General features: G+C 36.2%; 1 protein-coding gene across 1 annotated transcript in view; it reads right to left on the bottom strand.

Annotated features, from left to right (window-relative positions):
- Nucleotides 1-22419, bottom strand: part of STXBP5L (syntaxin binding protein 5L) — a 387732-nt gene that overhangs the window by 226103 nt on the left and 139210 nt on the right. Inside the window, exon 8 of the mRNA XM_024120465.2 lies at nucleotides 2423-2506. Coding sequence (XP_023976233.1) covers nucleotides 2423-2506 — 84 coding nt within the window. The remainder of the gene's footprint in view (nucleotides 1-2422; nucleotides 2507-22419) is intronic.

Below are 22419 nucleotides of genomic sequence, written 5' to 3' on the forward strand. Positions count from 1 at the left end.
GGAAGGAAGAAAGGAAGAAAGAAAGGGAGAAGACAAAATAAAGTAGGATAAAATATAGTTATTAAACTGAAAAATAAAAAAATAAAAAAAATAATTATTAAGAAGAAAAAGTTCTATTAAAAAAAAGGAAAAAAGAAAAAACAAAAAACAAAAAAACAAAAAAATGGGTTGGACTAACCCTAGGACAAATGGTGGAAACAAAGCTATACAGACAAAATCTCACACCGCAGCACACACATACACACTCACAAAAAGAAAAAAGGGGAAAATAATAGTATATCTTGCTCCCAAAGTCCACCTCCTCAACTTGGGATATTTCGCTGTCTATTCAGGTTTTCCACAGATGCAGGGCACCTCAAGTTGATTGTGGAGCTTTAATCCGCTGCTTCTGAGGCTGCTGGGAAAAACCTCCCCCTCTCCTCTTTGTTCGCACAGCTCCTGGGGTTCAGCTTTGGACTTGGCCCCGCCTCTGCGTGTAGGTCGTCCGAGGGCGTCTGCCCTTCGCTCAGACAGGACGGGGTTAAAGGAGCAGCTGATTCAGGGGCTCTGGCACAGGCCGGGGGGAGGGAGGGGCACGGATGCGGTGCAAGCCTGCGGCGGCAGGGGCCGGCATGACGCTGCACTGGCCCGAGGCGCGCCACGCGTTCTCCCGGGGAAGCTGTCCCTGGATCCCGGGGCCCCGGCAGTGGCGGGCTGCACGAGCTCCCGGGAGGGGCGGTGTGGAGAGTGACCTGTGCTCGCACACAGGCCTCTTGGTGGCGGCAGCAGCAACCCTAGCGTCCCACGCCCGTCTCTGCTGTCCGCGCCGACAGCCGCGGCTCGCGCCCGTTTCTGGAGCTCCTTTAAGCGGCGCGCTTAAACCCCTCTCCTCACGCACCAGGAAGCAAAGAGGGAAGAAAAGGTCTCTTGCCTCTTCGGCAGCTCCAGACTTCTCCCGGACTCCCTCCCGGCTAGCCGTGGCGCACTAGCCCCTTCAGGCTGTTTTCACTCTGCCAACTCCAGCCCTTTCCCTGGGATCCGACTGAAGCCCCCCTTCCACACTTTTTAAGGCCACAGGAAAACTAGCTCATTGAACATTCTCATCTGGATTTCCATTTCAGCTGCTCCACTCTAGTTCCAACTGGCTAAATACACAGATGGTATTTGCACTCTTATCTAACTGCTAGTCTTAAGAGAGGAAGTGATCTTCATACTCATCTTTGTATTTTATGTATTTAACGACAGGAAAACCCTAGCTTAGCTCTCTAGGACCTTCTTGCCTTTATGATTCAAGGTGTCTCGTAAGTTGATCGTAAAGAGCATAATTGTATGACATTGCTTGCCAGAGTATTGTTCACTAATCATGACCAAATTACCCAGCTGTTATATCATTTACTTCTGAATTCTTTGTCACCATGACAATAATCTTGTATATATCATAAAATCTTAGTTTGCCAGAACCACTAAGAAATGAATGGGGGGTGGGGGTTATGGGATAGCTGAAGGCTTGTATCTTTAAGCACCAAAATTTAAATTTTACTTTTATAAGGGGATGGAAGAGGGCACAAAAAGAAACTGTTCTAAAAAAATATGTTTTCCTTTCACATGTATTTCTCAAATGTATTTATCTTAGTGTTGTCTTAAATTCTTTGGTACTCTTCCCATTTAAGCCTGGGTAATTCTAAACAGTGATTTTTGACCTGTATTTTCCTATCTCTCATCACTGTAACAATTTTTAAGTTAATTGAGAGCCTAGATGATCATCTTTATTTCCACAGCTACAAGACATAATTTCCCTTTCTCACCTTTTGGCCCTAGCCTCACTCTTTTCACATTAGCTTCTTCTTAAGAAGGAAATAATAACCTAGAATCAATCTTCGAACAACTGAAGTATCAATTAAGAGACTATTCCTTGATAAGAGTTCATTGCTTTCTCTACATGAAAACCTAAAATCTCAATTCTGTACGATAAAACGTACTTCAAGATCTGACTATTATTATTAAGTATTACTATTTTAAAAATCTCTCTTTACTGTAAGAAGGCAAGTATTAGAAGATAACGCCTTTCAAACTGACTACTTAAACTTTCTGCCACAGAAAAACAATTTTCTAAAGATGTGAACAGTATCTTTAGAGACCTTAAGGACAAAGAGGTTAAGAAATAAGCGTAGAGCCGAAAGGAAAGAAAAAGATAGGTAATAGACGCCAACATATGTAAATGCCCAAAAAAGGCTTAAAAATAATCCGTCAAGGCAAAATTTCCACTCAGGAGAACAACCCAGAGGTGGAACTCGTGCAAATACCAACAGGCAGTGTGAGGCACTGGATCAGAACTAGGCGGTTTTCCAATGATAAAAATACTGGTAACATACAAGGCTTAAATGTAGAAAACAGGCATAAAATCACAATACTCTTTTCAAATATTCCAGTAGAAATCACTTACCTCATCATAATAAACTCTCAGTTCTGCTCTTTTAGATTTTAAGTCCCAGAATACTACAGTACCATTTTCATAACCTATTAGCAGCTGGAAAACATTAGAACAATCATTTTTGTAATTCTAACATTTATTTTACCTTGCTCCAAATAAAGATTAATGTTAATAAAATAAAGTATAATCATACTACATTATACAACCTTATTTAGAATACCAATTTTTCCAAACCTGAATACAAGTTTTCTACATTGAAAAAAATTGTCAAATGAACTCTACTTCAATATAAACATTTACCAATGAAATCTACCTCATTCCAAAGAGGAAATTGAGAAAATATGTAAGTATATATGAAACAACATAAAAATAAATGAGAACATTGCAACAAAAGAAAAATGGGATAGAAAATGAAGATGAAATAAAGGATGAAATGTGATAACTTTAACAAACAGTGTATATGCCATTCAGTCCTATGCACTTGAAAAATGTGGGCACAAATTTGGCTTCAAATTTCTTTCTATCAAATCCAATTTTCTGACTTACGTCAGTATTTTAAATTGGTGATTTATGAACTCTCAGCAGTTCACAAAGGTATTCTAGAGAGTCACATCATTAAATATAGTTGATACTGATTTATAAATCAATAAATAAGACAATTAACAAAATATACATTCTTCATTTCAAAAGAAAAGGATTTGAGAACAGAAAATGATTATTAAATGATCAAACTCAAGACTCAGTCATTCAGCTAAATACTGCTAGCTGTGCTGATGGTTTTTACTATAATATGATTCTGAGTTTTATTTGTAGTTATATTTTGTTAAATTTAGTCTACCATTGGTTAAAAAAAACCCAGAAAGGATAAAAATAGGCCAACATTCAAATAATGATATTTCACAGGAATGTGCCTTAAGATGATTTTCTTGAAATCCATTAGTAGTATTTCTCTGGTGAAAAATCTTATACTGTTAATAAAGATGTTTCAGTAACTCCAAAACACAGTGGTAAAAACAGAAAATATAATGGTAGTTGTAAGTTACTCCTACATAGCTTCTTGAGACCTAATCATTTCCCTAGAAATTTTACAACAGAACACAAAAAACAACAAAAATAAACCAGCTAGTAGTTTTAACAGGAAACAAAATTTCAAATATCAGATCATGAAAGCAATGCATATTACTTTTGAAGATATAGCATATATTTAAATGTTTTATTATTAAACCACAAACAATAAATTTTAAAATTGACTTAAAAAATTGAGCTTTCTACATATTAAGTTAAAGTACATGGCATAATGACTTCATAAATTTAAAAAGTCAAAATTAGTCTAAACAAAAACTTCCTTAAAATAAAATTTATATAAAGTAATATATAATGTAATAAGACATGTATTAACTTCAACTTTTTTTTATATATCAGAGAAAATGATAAACAATAAAACCAAATCCTATGAGGTGTATGATAAAAATGTCTATGAAATGTATGGAAAGAAGATTTATAAGTCTAAAAAGATTGGAAAATCTGACCTAAGCGAGAAAATGAATAATATAACCTTTCAGAAATTGAGCCCCAAGATATAATGAAATGATATTCTAAAATGCTATTATATTTTTTATAATAAACATAAGATAGAAGTCATTTTGTTTATAAAACATTATAAGCAATAGTCCCAGTAAATCACAAAATATAAAATAATAAACCTCAAAGTATCAAAAATTTGAGATAACTATACAAGATTGTGATATGGGAAATATGAAAATACATTAGAAACACTTAAAGAATTGAGAAAGAGAAAAACAGCCCCTGACATCCAGGAGACACCAGACAAAGTCATTCTGTGACCATGATGAATCAAGACAAAAATAAGATCCCTCTGTAATCATGCCTGATCACATCAAAACAGGAATATTGCCCACATCACAAATACATATCATATATGTATGTGTGTGTGTCTATATATATATATATATATATATATATATATATATATAGGCAAAGAAGTAGGTGATTTCTTCACTACATATTATCAGGAAGGACCTAGAAAAGTTTCTGAAGAAAATAGGTATCTGCAAAAATATCTGTTAAATTAGTTAGTAAATACCAAATAATCAAAATCAAAGATACTATATATCCTCTAACAAACATGAAATAAAATTAGAACTCACTGACAAAAATATTTTGGAAACTAAAAAATACGCATTTAAGTAATTATGGCCAAACAAGAAATCATAATGAAAAGTATGAAACAGAACAGAACAAAAATGCCTCATATTGAACCTTGTGGGATACAGATGAATCCTCATCAAGAGGGAAATATATGGTTTTATAAATACAGGCATACCTTGAAAATATTGTGGGTTCAGTTCCAGACCACCTCAACAGAATGTAATATCAAAATAAAGTGAGTAATACAAGTTTTTATTTTTGATTTCTCAGTGCATGTAGACTTCTATACCGCAATCTATTAAGTGTACAATAGCATTATGTCTAAAAAAACAATGCACATAACTTAATTAAAAGTACTTTATAGCTAAAAAATGCTAACCATCAGGCTTCCCTGGTGGTGCAGTGGTTCAGAGTCTGCCTGCCGATGCAGGCGACATGGGTTCGTGCCCCGGTCCGGGAAGATCCCACATGCCTCTAGTGGCTAGGCCCATGAGCCATGGCTGCTGAGCCTGCGCTTCCGCAATGGGAGAGGCCACAACAGTGAGAGGTCCGCGTACCGCAAAAAAAAAAAAAAAAAAAAAAAAAAAAGCTAACCATCATCTGAGCCTTCAGTGACTCATAATATTTTTTCAAGAGTAATATCAAAGATCACTGGGTAGAGGTGGGATCAAGATGGAAGAGTAGGAAGACCCTGAACTCACCTCCTCCTGTGCACACACCAAAACTACAACTATATATAAAATAACACTCTCTCAGAACAAACTGAAGACTGGCTGAACAGCTTTTTTACAATTAAGGATATTTTTTTAAAAAATCACACAGAGACAGGTACAAGGGTGAAAGAAGCGATCTAGTCAGGACCCACACCCCCAGCAGGTGACCCAAAAGACACAGGGGATATTACAAACTCAGAGGCCCCAGCCAATGCTCACTTCAGCTCCAGCCCTCCCACCAAAGCCACCAAGCACACACAGACTGCAAAGGGACACTCCTATACAATGACACACTTTCCACACCAGGTGAGGCAAATGTTCTGCCTAATTAATAAAGACAAACACTGAAAGTGAAACAAAATAAGAAGACAGAGGAATATGTTCTAAATGAAATAACAAGATAAAACTCCTAATGAAATGAAGATAAGTAATTTACATGATAAAGATTTCAAAGCAATGTCATAAAAATGCTCACCAAACTCAGAAGAATAGAGGATCACAGTGAGAACTTCAATAAAAAATTAGAAAACATTAAAAAAGAACCAATCAGAGCTGAAGAATACTATAACTGAAATGAAAAATATACCAGAGAGAATAAAAAGCAGATTAAGTGGTAAAGAAGAATTAACAAATGAGTTGGAAAACAGAATAGTGGAAATCACCCAATCAGAACAGTAAAAAGAAAAAGGTTTTAAAATGAGGATAGTTTAAGGGACCTCTGAGACAACACTGAGTGTCATAATATTCATGTTACAGGATTTAGTCCCAGGAGGAGAAAAGAGAGGAAAAGGGGCAGAAAGTATATTTGATGAAACAATGACTGAAAAATTCCCTACCCTGGGGAATGAAATAGATATCCAGGTCCAGGAATCAGAGACAGTCCTAAAAAGATGAACCCAAAGAGTCAACACGAAGACACATCATAAGTAAAACAGCCAGAGTTAAAGAGAGAATTCTAAAGGCAGCAAGAGTAAAACAAAGAGTCAAACAAAAGGGAACCCCCATAAGGCTCTCATTGATTTTTCAGCAGAAACTGTAGGCCAGAAGACAGTGGCATGATATATTTAAAGTGCTGAAAGGGAAAAACCTAAACCAAGGATACTCTACACAGCAAGGTTAGGCATTCAGAATTGAAGGCGATATAAAGGGTTCCCAAGATAAGCAAAAACCAAAAGAGTTCATCACCACTAAGCAGGCCACAGAAGAAATGTTAAAGGGTCTTCTTTAAGCAAAAAATAAAACGCCATAACAAGAAATGAGAAAATACATGAAGAAAATAAATCTCATTGGTGGAAGCAAATATAGTAGTAAAGGCAGTGGATCAACTGCTTAAAAAGCTGGTATTGAGGTTAGATGACAAAAGTTGTAAAATCAATTCTAATTACAATGAGTAATTAAAGCATACACAAAAAGATGTAAAATGTAATGTCAAAAACATAAAACATGGTGAGGGGATTATAAAAACTGTAGAACTTTAAGAATGTGTTTGAATTTAAATGACTATCAGTTTAAAACATATATCTATCTACCTACCTACCTATCTATTGCATAGTAACCAAAAACCAAAAACCTAGAATAGATACACAAATACAAAGAGAAAGAAACCCAAACATAATACTAAAGAAAATCATCAAACCACAGGAAAGAGACTAAAAGAAGAACAAAAGAATAGAGAAGAACTACAAAAACAACCAGAAAACATGTAACAAAATGGCAAAAAGTACATGCCTATCAATAATCACTTTAAGTGTAAATGAACTAAATGCTCCAATCAAGACATAGGGTGGCTGAATGGATTTTAAAAAACAAGACATCTATATGCTGCCTATAAGACACTCACTTCTGAGCTAAAGACACACATAGACTGAGAGTGAAAGGATAGGAAAAGATATTCCATGAAAATGGAAATGAAAAGAAAGCAGGGGTAATATAACTCATATCAGACAAAATAGACTTTAAAACAAAGATTGTAACAAAAGGCAAAGAAGGGCATTACATAATGTTAAGGGGGGGTCAATCCAAAAAGAGGAACTAATATTCATAACATATATGCACCTAACATAGGAGCAACTAAATATATAAACCAAATATTAACAGACATAAAAGGAGAAATTGACAGTAACACAGTATTAGTAGGGGATTTAATACCCCACATACAGCAATGAATAAATCATCCGAACAGAAAATCAATAAGAAAACTTTGGCCTGGGCTTCCCTGGTGGCGCAGTGGTTGAGAGTCCGCCTGCCGATGCAGGGGACACGGGTTCGTGCCCCAGTCTGGGAGGATCCCACATGCCGCAGAGTGGCTGGGTCCGTGAGCCATGGCCGCTGGGCCTGCGCGTCCGGAGCCTGTGCTCCGCAACGGGAGAGGCCACAGCAGTGAGAGGCCCACATACCGCAAAAAAAAGAAAGAAAACGTTGGCCTTCAATGATACTTTGAGCCGTTGGACTTAATAGATATCTACAGCGCATTCCATCCAAAAACTATAGAATACACATTCTCTTCAAGTGCACATGGAACATTCTCCAGGACAGATCACATGGTAGGCCACAAAACTAATCTCAGGAATTTTAAGAGTAAAATCATATAAAGTATCTTTTCTGACCACAGTGGTATGAAACTAGATATCAGTTACAGAATGAGAGGTGGAAAAGACACAAACACATGAAGGCTAAACAATGGGCTGCTAAAAAAAACAATAGGTCAGTGAAGAAATCAAAGGGGAAATTTTTTTTTAATGTCTTGAGATGAATGAAAATTGAAACACAACTTTTCAAAATCTATGGGATGCAGCAAATGCAGTTCCAAGGGGGAAGTTTATAGCAATACAGGCCTATCTCAAGAAATTTTAAAAATCTCAAAAAACCTGGCTTGAAACCTAAAGGAATTACAAAAAGAAAAAACACAGAGTTAGTAGAAGGAAGGAAATAATAAAGATTAGGGGAGAAATAAATAAAATAGAGACAAAAAAATGGAGAAAAAGATCAATGAAACTAAGAGGTTATTTTTTTTAAGATAAAAAAAATTGATGAAACTTTAGCCAGACTCATCAAGGAAAAAGAGAGAAGGTCCAATTAAATACAATCAAAAATGGACATGAAGTTATACAAGATGTCACAGGAATACAATAATAGAAGAATACTACAAACATTTACATGACAACAACTTGAACAATCTAGAAGAAATGGACAAACTCCTATAAATGTACAATATCCCAGGAAAAAATACAAAGTATGAACAGACCAATTACCAGTAATGAAATTGAATCAGTAATTTAAAAAAAACCCAAAACTCTCAACAAACAGAAGTCCAGTATCACATAGCTTCACACTGGAATTCTACCAAACACTGAAAGATTTAGTATCTATCCTTTTCAAACCCTTTTTAAAAACTGAAGAGAAGGGAACACTTCCAAACTCATTCTTTGAATCCAGCATTACATTGATATCAAAGCCAGGCAAAGACACTACAACAAAAGGAAATTACATGTCAATAAATCTGAAAAATATAGATGCAAAGATCCTCAACAAAATATTAGCAAACAAAATTCAACAATATATAAAAAGGATCATACACCATGATCAAATGGGATTTATCCCAAGGGTGCAAATTTGGTTCAGTATCTGCAAATCAATCAATGTGATACACCATATTAACTAAAGGAGGGATAAAATCACATGATCTTTACAATAGGAGCAGAAAAAGCATTTGACAAAATTCAACAACTATTCATGATAAAAATCCTCATCAAAGTTGGTATAGAGGGAATATATCTCAACATAATAAAAGCCATTTGTAACAAAACCACAGCTAACATCATACTCAATGGTGACAAGCTAAAAGCTTTTCCTCTAAGATCAGGAACAAGACAAGAATGTCCATTCTTATTCAACATAGTATTGGAAGTCCTAGTCCCAGGAATCAGACAAGAAAAAGAAATGAAAGTCATCTAAATTAGAAGGGAAGAAGTAAAACTGTCACTATTTGCAGATGACATGATACTTTATATAAAAATCCTTAAAGATTCCCTGCCAAGACTATTAGAACTAATAAATAAATTCAGTAAAGATGCAGGATACAAAATTAATATACATAAATCTGCATTTCTATACATTAAAAATGAACTATCAGAAAGAGAAAGCAAGAAAGCAGTCCCACTTAAAATTGCATCAAAAAGTATAAAATACTTAGGAACAAAATTAACCAAGGAGGTGAACGACCTACACTCTGAAAACTATATGACACTGACAAAAGAAATTGAAGACAACATAAATAAACATAAAGATAGTCTATGTTCATGGACTGGAAGAATTAAGAGTGTTAAAAAGTCTATACCACCCAAAGCAATCTACATGTTCAATGCAATCCCTATCAAAATACTGATGGCATTTTTCACAGAACTAGAACAAATAATCCTAAAATTTCAATGAACCACAAAAGACCCTGAATAATCAAAGCCATCATTAGAAAGGAGAACAAAGCTGGAGGTATCACACACACTCCCTGACTTCAAAATATACTATAGAGCTAAAGTAATCAAAACAGCATGACACTGCACAAAAACAGACACATAGATCAATGGAACAGAATAGAGAGCCTAGAAATAAACTCACACACATACGGTCAATTAATCAACAACAAAGGAGGCAACAATATACAGTGGGAAGAAGACAGTTTCTTCACATAAGTGGTTTTGGGAAAACTGGACAGCTACATGTGAAAGAATGAAACTAGACCATTTTCTCACAACATATAAAAAAATAAACTCTAAATGGACAAAAGGGGACTTCCCTCGTGGTCCAGTGGTAAAGAATCTGCCTTCCAATGCAGGGGATGGGGGTTCGATCTCTGGTCGGGGAACTAAGATCCCACATGCCGCGGGGCAACTAAGCCCGCACGCCACAACTACTGAGCTCGTGCACCTCAACTAGAGAGCCTGCATGCTGCAAACTGCAGAGCCCACATGCTCTGGAACCCGTGCACCACAACTACAGAGCCCACTCACCCTGGAGCCTGCGTGCCACAACTAAAGAGAGAAAACCCTCATGCCACTACTAGAGAGAAGCCCACGTGCTGCAACGAAGAGCCCGTGCACCACAATGAGCACTGCAACGAAAGATCCCACGTGCTGCAATGAAGATCCCATGTGCCGCAACAAAGACCTGATGCAGCCCAATAAATAAATATATTTTTTAAAAAGCCATAGCAATGGGCATACCATTAAAAAATAAATAAATAAATGTACAAAGGACTTAAATGTAAGAGCTGAAACAGCAAAACTCCTAGAAGAAAACATAGGCAGTATGTTCTTTGAAATCAGTCTTAGCAATATTTTTTTGGATCTGTCTCCTCAGGCAAGGACAACAAAAGCAAAAATAAGCAAACGGGACCACATCAAACTGAAAATCTTTTGCACAGTGAAGGAAAGCATCAACAAAATGAAAAGACAACTATGGAATAGGAGAAAATATTTGCAAATGATGCAACTGACATTCAAAACATATTAAAGAACTCATACAATTCAATATCAAAAAAACAAACTATCCGATTAAAAAATGGCATTTTTCCAAAGAAGCTATACAGATGTCCAACAGGCACATGAAAAGATGCTCAATATCACTAATCAACAGGAAAATGCAAATCACAACCACAATGAGATATCACCTCATACCTGTCAAAATGGCTATCATCAAAAACACAACAAAAAATTAACAAGTGTTGGCAAGGATGTGGAGAAAAGGGAACACTTGTGCACTGTTGGGGAGAACGTAAACTGGTGCAGCCGCTATGGAAAGCAGTATGGAGGTCCCTCAAAAAAATTAAAAATTGAACTACCATACGATCCAGCAATTCCACTCCTGGGTATTTATTTAAAGAAAAGGAAAACACTAATTCAAAAAGATATATGCACCCCAATGTTCACTGTAGCATTATATACAATAGCCAAGATATGAAGCAACTTAAATGTTCATAAACAGATGAATGGATAAAGATGTGGTACACACACACACACACACACACACACACACACACACACTCTGGAATATTTCTCAGCCATAAAAAGGAATGAAATAATGCCATTTGTGACAGCATGAATGCACCTGGAGGGTAGTATGCTAAGTGAAATAAGTCAGACTAAGAAAGACAAATAGTATACGTTTTTACTTATATATGTGGAATCTAAAAAACAAAACAAACAAATACAACAAAACAGAAACAGACTCACAATACAGAGAACAAACTAGTGGTTGCCAGAGGGAAGGGTTGCAAAATAGGTGAAGGGAATTAAGAGGCACAAACTACCAGTTTTAAAATAAGTCATAGGCATGTGATGTACAGCACAGGGAACATAGTCAATAATATCACAGTAACTTTGTATGGTGCATAATCTATAAAAGTATCAAATCACTATGTTGTACAGCTGAAATTAATATAATAAGTCAACTATATTTCAATTAAAAATAATCACTGATGACAGACCACCTTAAGAAATATAATACTGTGAGAATTACCAAAATGTGACACAGAGACATAAAGTGAGCAAATGCTGTTGGAAAAATGGTGCCAATAGACCTGTTCGACTCATGGTTGCCACAAATCTTCAATTTGAAAAAAAATGCAATATCTGTGAAGTGCAATTAAGTGAAGCACAATAAATCGAGGCATGTCAGTACGTATTAAAAGAAGAAAAGTATAAATTTTAAATAAATATAAGCATTTATTTTATTTATTTATTTATTTTTTTGCAGTACGCAGGCCTCTCACTGTTGTGGCCTCTCCCGTTGCGGAGCACAGGCTCTGGATGTGCAGGCTCAGCGGCCGTGGCTCACGGGCCTAGCCGCTCCGCGGCATGTGGGATCTTCCCGTACCGGGACATGAACCTGTGTCCCCTGCATCGGCAGGTGGACTCTCAACCACTGCGCCACCAGGGAAGCCCAATAAATATAAGCATTTAACTGTAGAATGTCAAGAAAAAGAGAATAAAGTTCAACAAATAGAAGAAAAAATGAGTCATCTTCTCCAAGAGCAAAGGATACCTTTCACTTATTCAACTTTTCAGGAATTCTGAGTTTTCCACGTACAGATTTTCTTGTTAATTTTATAGCAAATTATTTTTAAAACTTTTGTTGCTATTTTGTACAGGATCTTCTCTTCATTATCTTTTCTAAGAGGGTATTGTTTCTATAGTTGGATTTTAGTATGCTACCTTCTAAATTATTTTATTCTTTGTATTAATTTTAATGTTGATTTTCTTAGGCATTCCAGGTTATATTATCATATAATCTAAAATAGAGACTATTTTACTTCTTCCTTTCCAATTTTTATGCCTCTAATTGTTTGTACTTGTCTAACTGCATTACTAAAACATCTTATAGTGTTAAAAATAGTGGAGGGGATAAGCATCCTTGCTTTCTTACTAACTTTAGTGGCAATGTCTCTTGGTGTTTCCCTATTAAATAAAATCCCAGATTTTATATATATATATAATATTATTATTATATATATTATACATACATATATAATATATATAACATATATCATTAAAGAAGTATGAATTCATTCAATATCTTATAAATTTATTTTATCAGGAATAAGTGTTTAATTTTTTAATATTTTTATTGAAATATACATATAGAAAAGTACACAAATTACAGCCGTGTCTTTCTTTAGTAATGACATTTAATGTTTTTCTTCCAATTTTGAGACATAATTGACATACAGCACTGTATAAGTTTCAGGTGTACCACATAATGACTTGACTTAGATACATCATGAAATGTTCATCAAATAAGTTTAGTGAACATCCATAATCTCATATAGATACAAAATAAAAGAGAAAAATTTTTTTCTTTTGATGAGACCTCTTAGGTTTTGCTTTTTTTTTTTTTTTTTTGCGGCACGCGGGCCTCTCACTGTTGTGGCCTCTCCCGTTGCGGAGCACAGGCCCCAGAAGCGCAGACTCAGCGGCCATGGCCCACGGGCCCAGCCGCTCCGCGGCATGTGGGATCTTCCCAGACCGGGGCACGAACCCGTGCCCTCTGCATCGGCAGGCGGACTCTCAACCACTGCGCCACCAGGGAAGCCCATTAGGTTTTGCTTTTTAAATAACTTTCATATATAACATAAAACAGTGTTAATTATATTTATCATGTTGTACATTACATCCCTAGTACTTATTTATCTTATAACTGGATGGTTCTACCTTTTGACAGCCTTCATCCAATTCCCCCTCCTTCCACTCCCTGTCTCTGGTAGCCATAAATTTGATCATTTTTTCTATGAGTTTTTTGTTATTTTGAAGTATAAGTGACCTACCACATTTTGTTAGTTCCTATTACACAACATAGTGATTTGGTATTTCTATACATTTCAAAATGATCACCACAATGAGTCATAGTTATTGACTGTATTCCTCATATGAGTCATTTATTTGGCAACTGGAGGTTTGTTAGTCTTAATCTCACCCACCTATTTCTTTCCTCACGCCAAACTCTCCTCTCTTGCAACCACTTGTTTGTTCTCTGTATTTGTAACTCTGTTTCTGTCTTGTTATATTTGTTCATTTGTTTTGTATTTTAGATTCCACATATAAGTGATTCACAACAGTATTTGTCTTTGTCTGTCTGACTTATTTCACTTAGCATGATACACTCTAGGTCTACCCATGTTGTTGCAAATGACAAGATTTCATTCTTTTTATGACTGAGAAGTATTCCTCTGTGTGTGTGTGTGTGTGTGTGTGTGTGTGTGTGTGTATACCACATCTTAATCCTTTCATCTATTAATGGGCACTTGGGTTGTTTCCAAACCTTGCCTATTGTAAATAATGCTGCAATAAACATAGAGGTGCATATATCCTTTCTAATTAGTGTCTATGCTTTCTCTGGATAAATATCCAGGAGTGGAATTACAAGACCAATTTAATTTTAATTTTTTGAGGCGCCTTCATAGTGGAAAACCACTATGCTTTCCATAGTGGTTGCATCAATGTACATTCCCACCGAATGGAAATTTTTGTTTCTGGATTTTTTTATTATTGTGTTTCATTCTCGATACGAAATGCACAATAAAGTATACTGTGTGGGGATCTATGCACTGTAAGGATTTTTCTTCATCAGGTCACTCCATGTCACCCCCTAAGTGGAGACGTAATTGAGCGGTACTCCTTGCCCAGATAGTACCAACCAATCATCTGACCCTGTCTGTGAACCAGGCCTGAATTCTGTCCTACTCCATTAGTTGGCTTCAGATATCCCCCTCCTACTCCATAAGACCATATATGTGGGTTGAGAGAAAGGCATTGTTGCAACATAGGAATTCTTGGTTCCCCATTTATCCAATTTACTTAGGCCTTTTGGACAATTCAAGGCTGATTTCCCAAATATACCTCTTCCCTTGTAAAATGGACTGTCACATCCCTCACCCAATCCTAGGAATCAATGAATATGATGACATCCAACTCATGCTGGACAGGTGAAGTCACAGTCACTTGGTGTCCCATCGTTAGGTGTTCAGTCTCCACAAGGGCCCATTAGCATACCAGAAGTTACTTTGAAAATGGAGGGCAGCTGTTGTTCCTCTCTTATGGGGCTTTCCAATAGAGTGTTCTTAACTACCAAATACATTAAGCTCTAGCAGATCATAGATACCAAATGGCAGGGTAGGCTGCACTTGGACTTAGGGAAGAGACCTTTTTTTCTCTAGGCTCCACTGAAAAGTGGCAGAATTTTGGATAACCTAAAAAACTGATTTGGAACAATAATTTCTAGGGCCTTATATACTATTATCTAAATCCAAAAGCGACCACCAAGTGACATGACATTTTCTTAATAAGGAGAAATACAAAAGCTTACATTTTACCTTAGAGGAGATGCCCCTCCATCCCCAGACCATTAGATCTTCAAAATCATCACATATAGGGCCAGGTCCTAGATATTTATGGGATAAAGCCTTATGACACATGAGTCTCTGACATATGAATCTTATGAGCTATATAGCTACTTGCCACTTCTGCTCACCAGATGAGAGCTGGAAGACCTCAGAAAGTGTCCTTACTTGGAAATAGGGTCTTTGGCAGATGTAATTAGTTAAGAATTTTGTGACGAAATCATCCTTAATTTAGGGTGGGCCCTAAAATCAAATGACTGGTGTCCTTATAAAAGAAGAAGAGAGGATACAGAGACACAGAGGAGAAGGCCATGTAAAGACAGAGAAAGAGATTGGAGTTATCCTGCCAAAAATCAAGGAACATTAGGAGGCACCGGAAGCTGGAAAGGCAAGGAAGGATTCTTTTCCAGAGCCTTCAAAGAGCGAATGGCCCAACCAAGACCTTGACTTCAGACTTCTGGCGTGCAAACTGAATTAGTAAAATTCTGTTGTTTTAAGCTACCCAGTTTATACAACTTTGTTATGGCAGCCCTAGAAAGCTATACCAGATGTCAGGGTCATACTCTTTCCTATCAGGGCTTTGACTTTAACAAATAAGACCTTTCAAACTATGTGTTTAGTCTCCTTATAAAAAGATCCTGGGCCTATTTTTAGCACAGTCTGCCCTAGAGCTGCAGAAGTTAAGAGTTCCTTTAAAGTTGTTTTAGAGGGCCTCTGGAATGCCTTAAATCAGTAATGAACTGTTCTAAGTTGATCATTTTATTTTCACACAGTCTCCTGTGTTTTGGTAGGTGAAATAATGCTCCCTCCAAAGCTGTCTATGCCTTAATCCTCAGAACCCATAAATATATTACCTGATATGACAAAAAAGACTTTTTGGATGTAATTAAGGTTTGTTGAGATGTAGAGAGTATCCTGGATTATCCAAGTGGGCCCAATCTGAACATATGAGTCCTTAAGAGTGATGAAACTTTCCCAGCTGTGGTTAGAAAGAGGTTTGATGATGGAAGGAAGTCAAAGAGATGCTAAATTATTGTCTTTATAGATGGAGGAAAGTGGCTACAAGCTTAGAAATGTGTAAAACCTATAAAATCTGAAAAAGGCAAGAAAACGTTCTCCTCTAGAGCTACTAGAAAGTAATGCAACCCTGTAGTATTTTGATTTTATCCCAGTGAGACCTGTGTTGGACTTCTGGCCTACAGAACTGTAAGACAATACATTTGTGTTGTTTCAAACTACCAAATTTGTCATAATTTAAATTGGAATAGAAAATAATACAAGTGGCATCAAAGCAAGCTATTTTACTCCACCATCATTATAATTATCATTGCCCTTTATGAATTAAGCACCACAAATATTCGATCTCCTGTTGGCCTGCCTTTCCATTAGCCCCTCATCCTAATTAATCAAAGGAGAATGTTTTAGTAATTTTGATGTCACCATATAATAGGGTTTAATACTTCACTTGACACCTTCACTGGGTCCTTTGATTTTAGATAGGAGATAACCCAACTCCAAAATCCCATCCTGAAGGTCTACAGTCTAGAACAGGGGTCAACAAACTTTTTATGCAGGGATAGAGAGCAAATATGTTAGGCTTTGCAGGCATATAGTTCTGTCACAACTGTTCAGCTTTGCTTTTGTAGTAAGAAAACAACCACAGAAAAACATGTTAATGCATGAGCATGGCTGTGTTCCAAGAAATCATTTTACAAAAACAGGCAGTACACTAGATTTGTCCCATGGGCTACAGTTTCCTATCCCTGATCTAGAACAATTCTGATACTACTGTCTTAACCAGGATTCTGTAGAAAATAGACTGAGGCAAGGCCTAAGTGCTAATGTTTCACTAAGAAGTATAATCTCAGGGCTGCAATAATAAAGGAAAAGTGAAGTAAAGCAAAGAAGTAAAAGATGATTCATTATCATACTAACCACTATTTCTTGGGGAGAAGCAGAAGAGACATAGCCAATAACCTAGCAGGTGTATTTACTTGGCTTGCAGGATGTCTCTAACAGCTTACAGGGAAAAACCATGATTCAGAATAGCCCAACCATAGGAAGGAAGGGAGGGAGAATTTATTTCTTGTGTCTTGTCTAATAATATTGGTCAAGGTTTTCTCCATGGGAAATTAACACCCCTTCACTCCAGGGCTGTGTCATTTGACCCCTTTGGCATCTGTTAGGGAAGCCAGATCTCATGCCTTACAGTATGGCACATTATCTAAATCCAGAGTTAAAGAGAGGAGCCAAAGACTCTGGGTATAGCCAGTCAGCTTCAAAAAGTAGTACTGCATGAAGCTGATTAAACCTGCCAAAATTGAGATGAAGCAAGCAGCCAAGGGTTTGAGAGATAAGCAAAACTGAGAGAATCCAAGGAGATATACACAGTAACATGCCCAATACAGGCACCTCTCAGTCCAAGAGCACCCTCTTGTATTTGATAGGCTAATATGCAGTTTCTTTAGTAAAGGGTGTCTCAGGGACAGGGGGTTCTATTTTCTGATTTTATGATACTATTTTGTTTCAGCAGGAAACTTAACATCAGTAATTTGTTCCTTCTTTCACTTCACCAACAAGCCTCCATGAAAGTTTTCCCCTTCCAGGTTGAATTTATCCCAGAAATGCAAAAATGTTTACATTAGAAAATCTATTTACATATTTCAACAAATAATTAAGGAACAGTCATTTTGTAGTATAAGTACCTGACAGTTAGCTTTTTAAATTGTAATGTAAGTGCCTGACACTAAGCTTTTGATTACTGAGGCATCTATTGCAAAGCCCTCCATCTGAAATAAACCCATTGCCAGCTACACAACTAGATGAAGAGCCAGGATGAGCCACCCAGGAAGTTTCCTTTTTTTTTTTTTTTCTTAAGAAAGCTCTGGTTGACTTAGATAAACTGGCCATTTGACTGACTGCTTGCATTTCCCTTCTTGCACTTTAATTCCTCCTCTTGTTTTAAATTCACCAATAAAGTGAACCTGCAAAACCATAGGCATCCCACTCCGATCTCAATAAAACTCCAGGTCCATGTTCTCTCTCTCTCTCTCTCTCTCCCCCTCCCTATCTCCCTCTCTCCCTGACCACGACATCCCTGTGTGGCCCCAGGCATGCCATGTACTCTCCAGGAGCTATGAGTAATAAACCATGTTTTTCAAAGTTCTCAGATGGTTGTTGCTGAGGTGCGTCTTGCAATCATAGTAAGAATCACAAGGGCTGTTCCAGCCACAACACTGGCTTCAAAAGGGTTAACATTTGTGAAGACTCACCCAATTGAGTATCACCAGGCATTTCTACTATCACTGTCAATACCATCTTTATCAATAGGCTGAGACTGGTACAAAACACATCTTGATACTATAGAAAAGCATTAAATAAAATTCCACACCATTCATAATGTAAAGCCCTTGGAATACTGGAAAGAGGTGGAAACTTTCTAACTTCATCAATCAAAGGCCTGCAGCAAACATCTTAAAGTTGAAATCTTGGAGGCATTTGCTTTGCAGTTAGAAACAAAAGAAAGTTCCCATTAAAACAATTTATATTCAGCACTACACTGGGTTCCTATCCAACAAAACAAATATATATATAATATATATATTTTAAGGCAAGTCAAGGAAAATTTAAACACAAAAATTTTTCCTGCCTTTGGCCTCCTCTCTCCCCTCTACTGTGCTTTGTGCACCTGCATTACGCATTGACCAACCCCCCGCATCGGCAGAAATACCTGCTCAATGATAAAGAGCAACATTCTCCTAGCACCAACTAGACAACTCCTTAAAAGATAACATTCCTTTTTAATCTTGTAAGGGGTCACAATGACCCATCACTTTGTACTTGCAGATCTGGATTGTGTAAACTATCTACATCATTAAGTGTATAGCCCTCTGTCTATATAACTGTGCTTTGACCTCTAATGGGTGGAACAGTTCTCAGAGTTTTCTGAAAAGCTGTTCCCAGGTTATAGTCTTCAATTTGGCTAGAATAATATTTTCCATCTCTTTCAAAAATTGACTATTGGTTAATTTTCCATCAACATATATATGAAACAAAATTTGTCTACAATTGCTATGCTTTTATACACAAAATATTTCAGATAATCTAAAGACAGCTACTAAAAACAAAACATTCTGTGATGTAGTCAAATATAAAATAACAAAAATGAACAATATATTATACACTAACAATTAATTATGAAACTGATTTTAAGAAAACTAATTCATAAGAGCAATAAAATCTATAAGATACTTAAATTTAAGGTAACAAAAGATATGTATGACTTTCATGAACAAGTTATAAAGCCATATAAAAAACATAAAAGAAAGCCAAAGTAAATATATCGTGTTTATAAGATGGAAAAATAGAACACTCATGTCTTAATTATGTAAATCTTCTCTAAATTCATCAATATGTTCAAGTTTCAAACAAAATCCCAACAAGGATTTACATAGAGCTTGATAAACTAATCCTAAAATTCATATAGCAGAATAAATGGTCATAAAAAGCCAAGATGAGAGAGGGAGAAGGGGAGACCTACCAAATATCAAGATATTTTGTAAAGTTATTATAATAAATAAAGTGTGCTATCAGTAGAATAATAGATAAATATATCAATGCAACAGAGAAAAAAATCCAGAAAAAGACCCACCCAAATATGGGAACTTGATATATGTGAGATTTCCTTATAAATCAGTGGAAACTGAACTGACTATTCAATAAATGAATTATTTATATGTACAAATGCAAGTATACCCTTATTTCAAACCAACATAAAGTAAATTACACATAGATTAAAATCGAATTGTGAAATGGAAAGCCTTAAAACTGATAGAAAAAATAGAATTATATTTTCCCTCAGGAAGGGGAAGATCTACTGGGTAACAAACAAAATGCAGGAGTCAAATAAAAAGACTGAAAAGGCTGAGTACATTCAAATCAAGAATTTGTATGTGACAAAAGGCTACGGATGGAAAAACTAATCAACAGGAAGTCAAGTGATTTATTCAAGGTTATATGCTAATAAGCAGTGGAGCCACAATTTAAACACAGTCTTCTGCCTGTAATATTAATTTATTTTGCATTCCTTTTAATTTTTAATTACACAATTAACACACATTATATTCTTTCATAAAAATTTGAACAACACAAGTAAAATAAGAATAACTTTGACCATTTTCCGCAATTCTAATCACTAGTATCCTCCCCAGATTTATGCATTTCCTTTTAGGCTTTTTTTGAGTATTTGAATATGTAAGTAAAAACACAAATTCATTATTCAAGTGGTTTTATACTACACTTAGTGTTCTGCATCTTTTCTTTTAAAAATGTGGCTTGGGGCTTCCCTGGTGGCGCAGTGGTTGAGAATCCGCCTGCCGATGCAGGGGACACGGGTTCGTGCCCCGGTCCGGGAAGATCCCACATGTCGCGGAGCGGCTGGGCCCGTGAGCCATGGCCACTGAGCCTGCGCTTCCGGAGCCTGCGCTTCGCAACAGGAGAGGCCACAACAGTGAGAGGCCCGCATACCGAAAAAAAAAAAAAATTAAAAAAAACCAGACCGGGGCGCGAACCCGGTTCTCCTGCATCGGCAGGCGGACACGCAACTACCGCGCCACCAGGGAAGCCCCTACCTGATATTATTAATATTTTTAATATTTTGTCAGTCTAATGGGGGACAAGGGGCATACTGCATTTCCCTAGTGATTACTAATGAGGCTGGTTCCTCCTCACTGCCAAACCCTTATCTTCAGAGGTAAGAGGCAACCAAACCTTCAACTCTTAAAATCATCTTTTCTAGTAGACTTAGTTTCATATTTCTAATTATATTTATAATGCCATTTCTTGATTTATTAATTAGACATTATCTATTGATTTCCTATTATGAAAGATGAGGATTCAGCAAAAGATCTTTATATATTTTGCATATTCATTATTTGCCTGCTATATATCTAGAAAACACTGTCTCCCACTTTGTTGCCTGTCTCTTATCATGATTGTCATGTTATGGTATATTCCTTAGAGCTTTCCTAAGGAGGTCTCTACTCCACAGTAACAACCTGTTTCTTATTGTTTCTTCTAAAACTCTGAGTTGCTATTTGAACATTTGTGTATTTTCTCCATCTGGAATTTACTTCTGTGAATGGTATAAGGTAGAGGTCTTACATTTTTTTCTAAAATGGATACTAATTGGCCAAAGCCATTTATTCAATAGTTTATCATACCCTGAAACATCTCCTCAAAATATACAAAATTCTCCCAAACACCTGAACCATTTCTGGAATATCTGTTCAGATCTATTGGTCTTACATTCCCCTGTACCAATATCACAATGTTATTCATTCTGAAAAAATGTTTTGCCTATTCTTAAACATTTCATTTTTCTTATGAATTTTAAAATCAGCTTGTAAATTCTTTAAAAATATAAGTAAATTCTCTATACCCACTTTGATGAGAGTTCTTTTCATGAAAGGATGTTGAATTTTGCCAAATGCTTTTTTCTGCATCTATTGAGATGATCATGTGATTTTTATTTTTCCTTTTGTTAATGTTGTGTATCACATCAATTGATTTGCAAATGTTGAACCATCCTTGCATTCCTGGAATAAATCCCATTTGATCATAGTGTATGATCTTTTTTACACACTGTTGGATTCCGTTTCCTAATATTTTGTTGAGGATTTTTACATGTATATCCATCAGAGATATTGGCCTGTAATTTTCTTTTTTTTGTAATGTCTTTTATGGGTTTTGGTATCAGGGTAGTGCTAGACTAGTAGAATGATTTTTGGAGTGTTCTGTCCTCTTCAATTTTTTTGCAATAGTTTGGGAATGATAGGTATAAGTCTTCTTTATATGTTTGTCAGAATTTTCCTATGAAGCTGTCCAATCCTAGACTTTTTTGCTGCGAGGTTTCTTTTTTTTTAATTACAAATTCAACTTCACTTCTAGTGACTGTTCTGTTCAAATTATGTTTCTTCTTGATTTGGTCCTGGTAGGTTGTATGTTTCTAGAAATTTGTCCATTTCATCTAGGTTGTCCAATTTGTTGGCATATAACTGTTGTATTATTATCTTATTATTCTGTATGTAGTATTCTCTCATGATTTTTTTGTGTCTCTGTGGTATTGGTTGTTATTTCTCCTCTCTAATTTCTTATTTTGTTTATTTGGGTCATCTCTCTTTTCTTCTTGGTGAGCCTGGCTAAAGGATTATCAATTTTTTTTTTTTTTTTTTTTTTTT

This window comes from Physeter macrocephalus, chromosome 1 (assembly GCF_002837175.3).
Source record: "Physeter macrocephalus isolate SW-GA chromosome 1, ASM283717v5, whole genome shotgun sequence".
Classification (NCBI taxonomy): Eukaryota; Metazoa; Chordata; class Mammalia; order Artiodactyla; family Physeteridae; genus Physeter; species Physeter macrocephalus.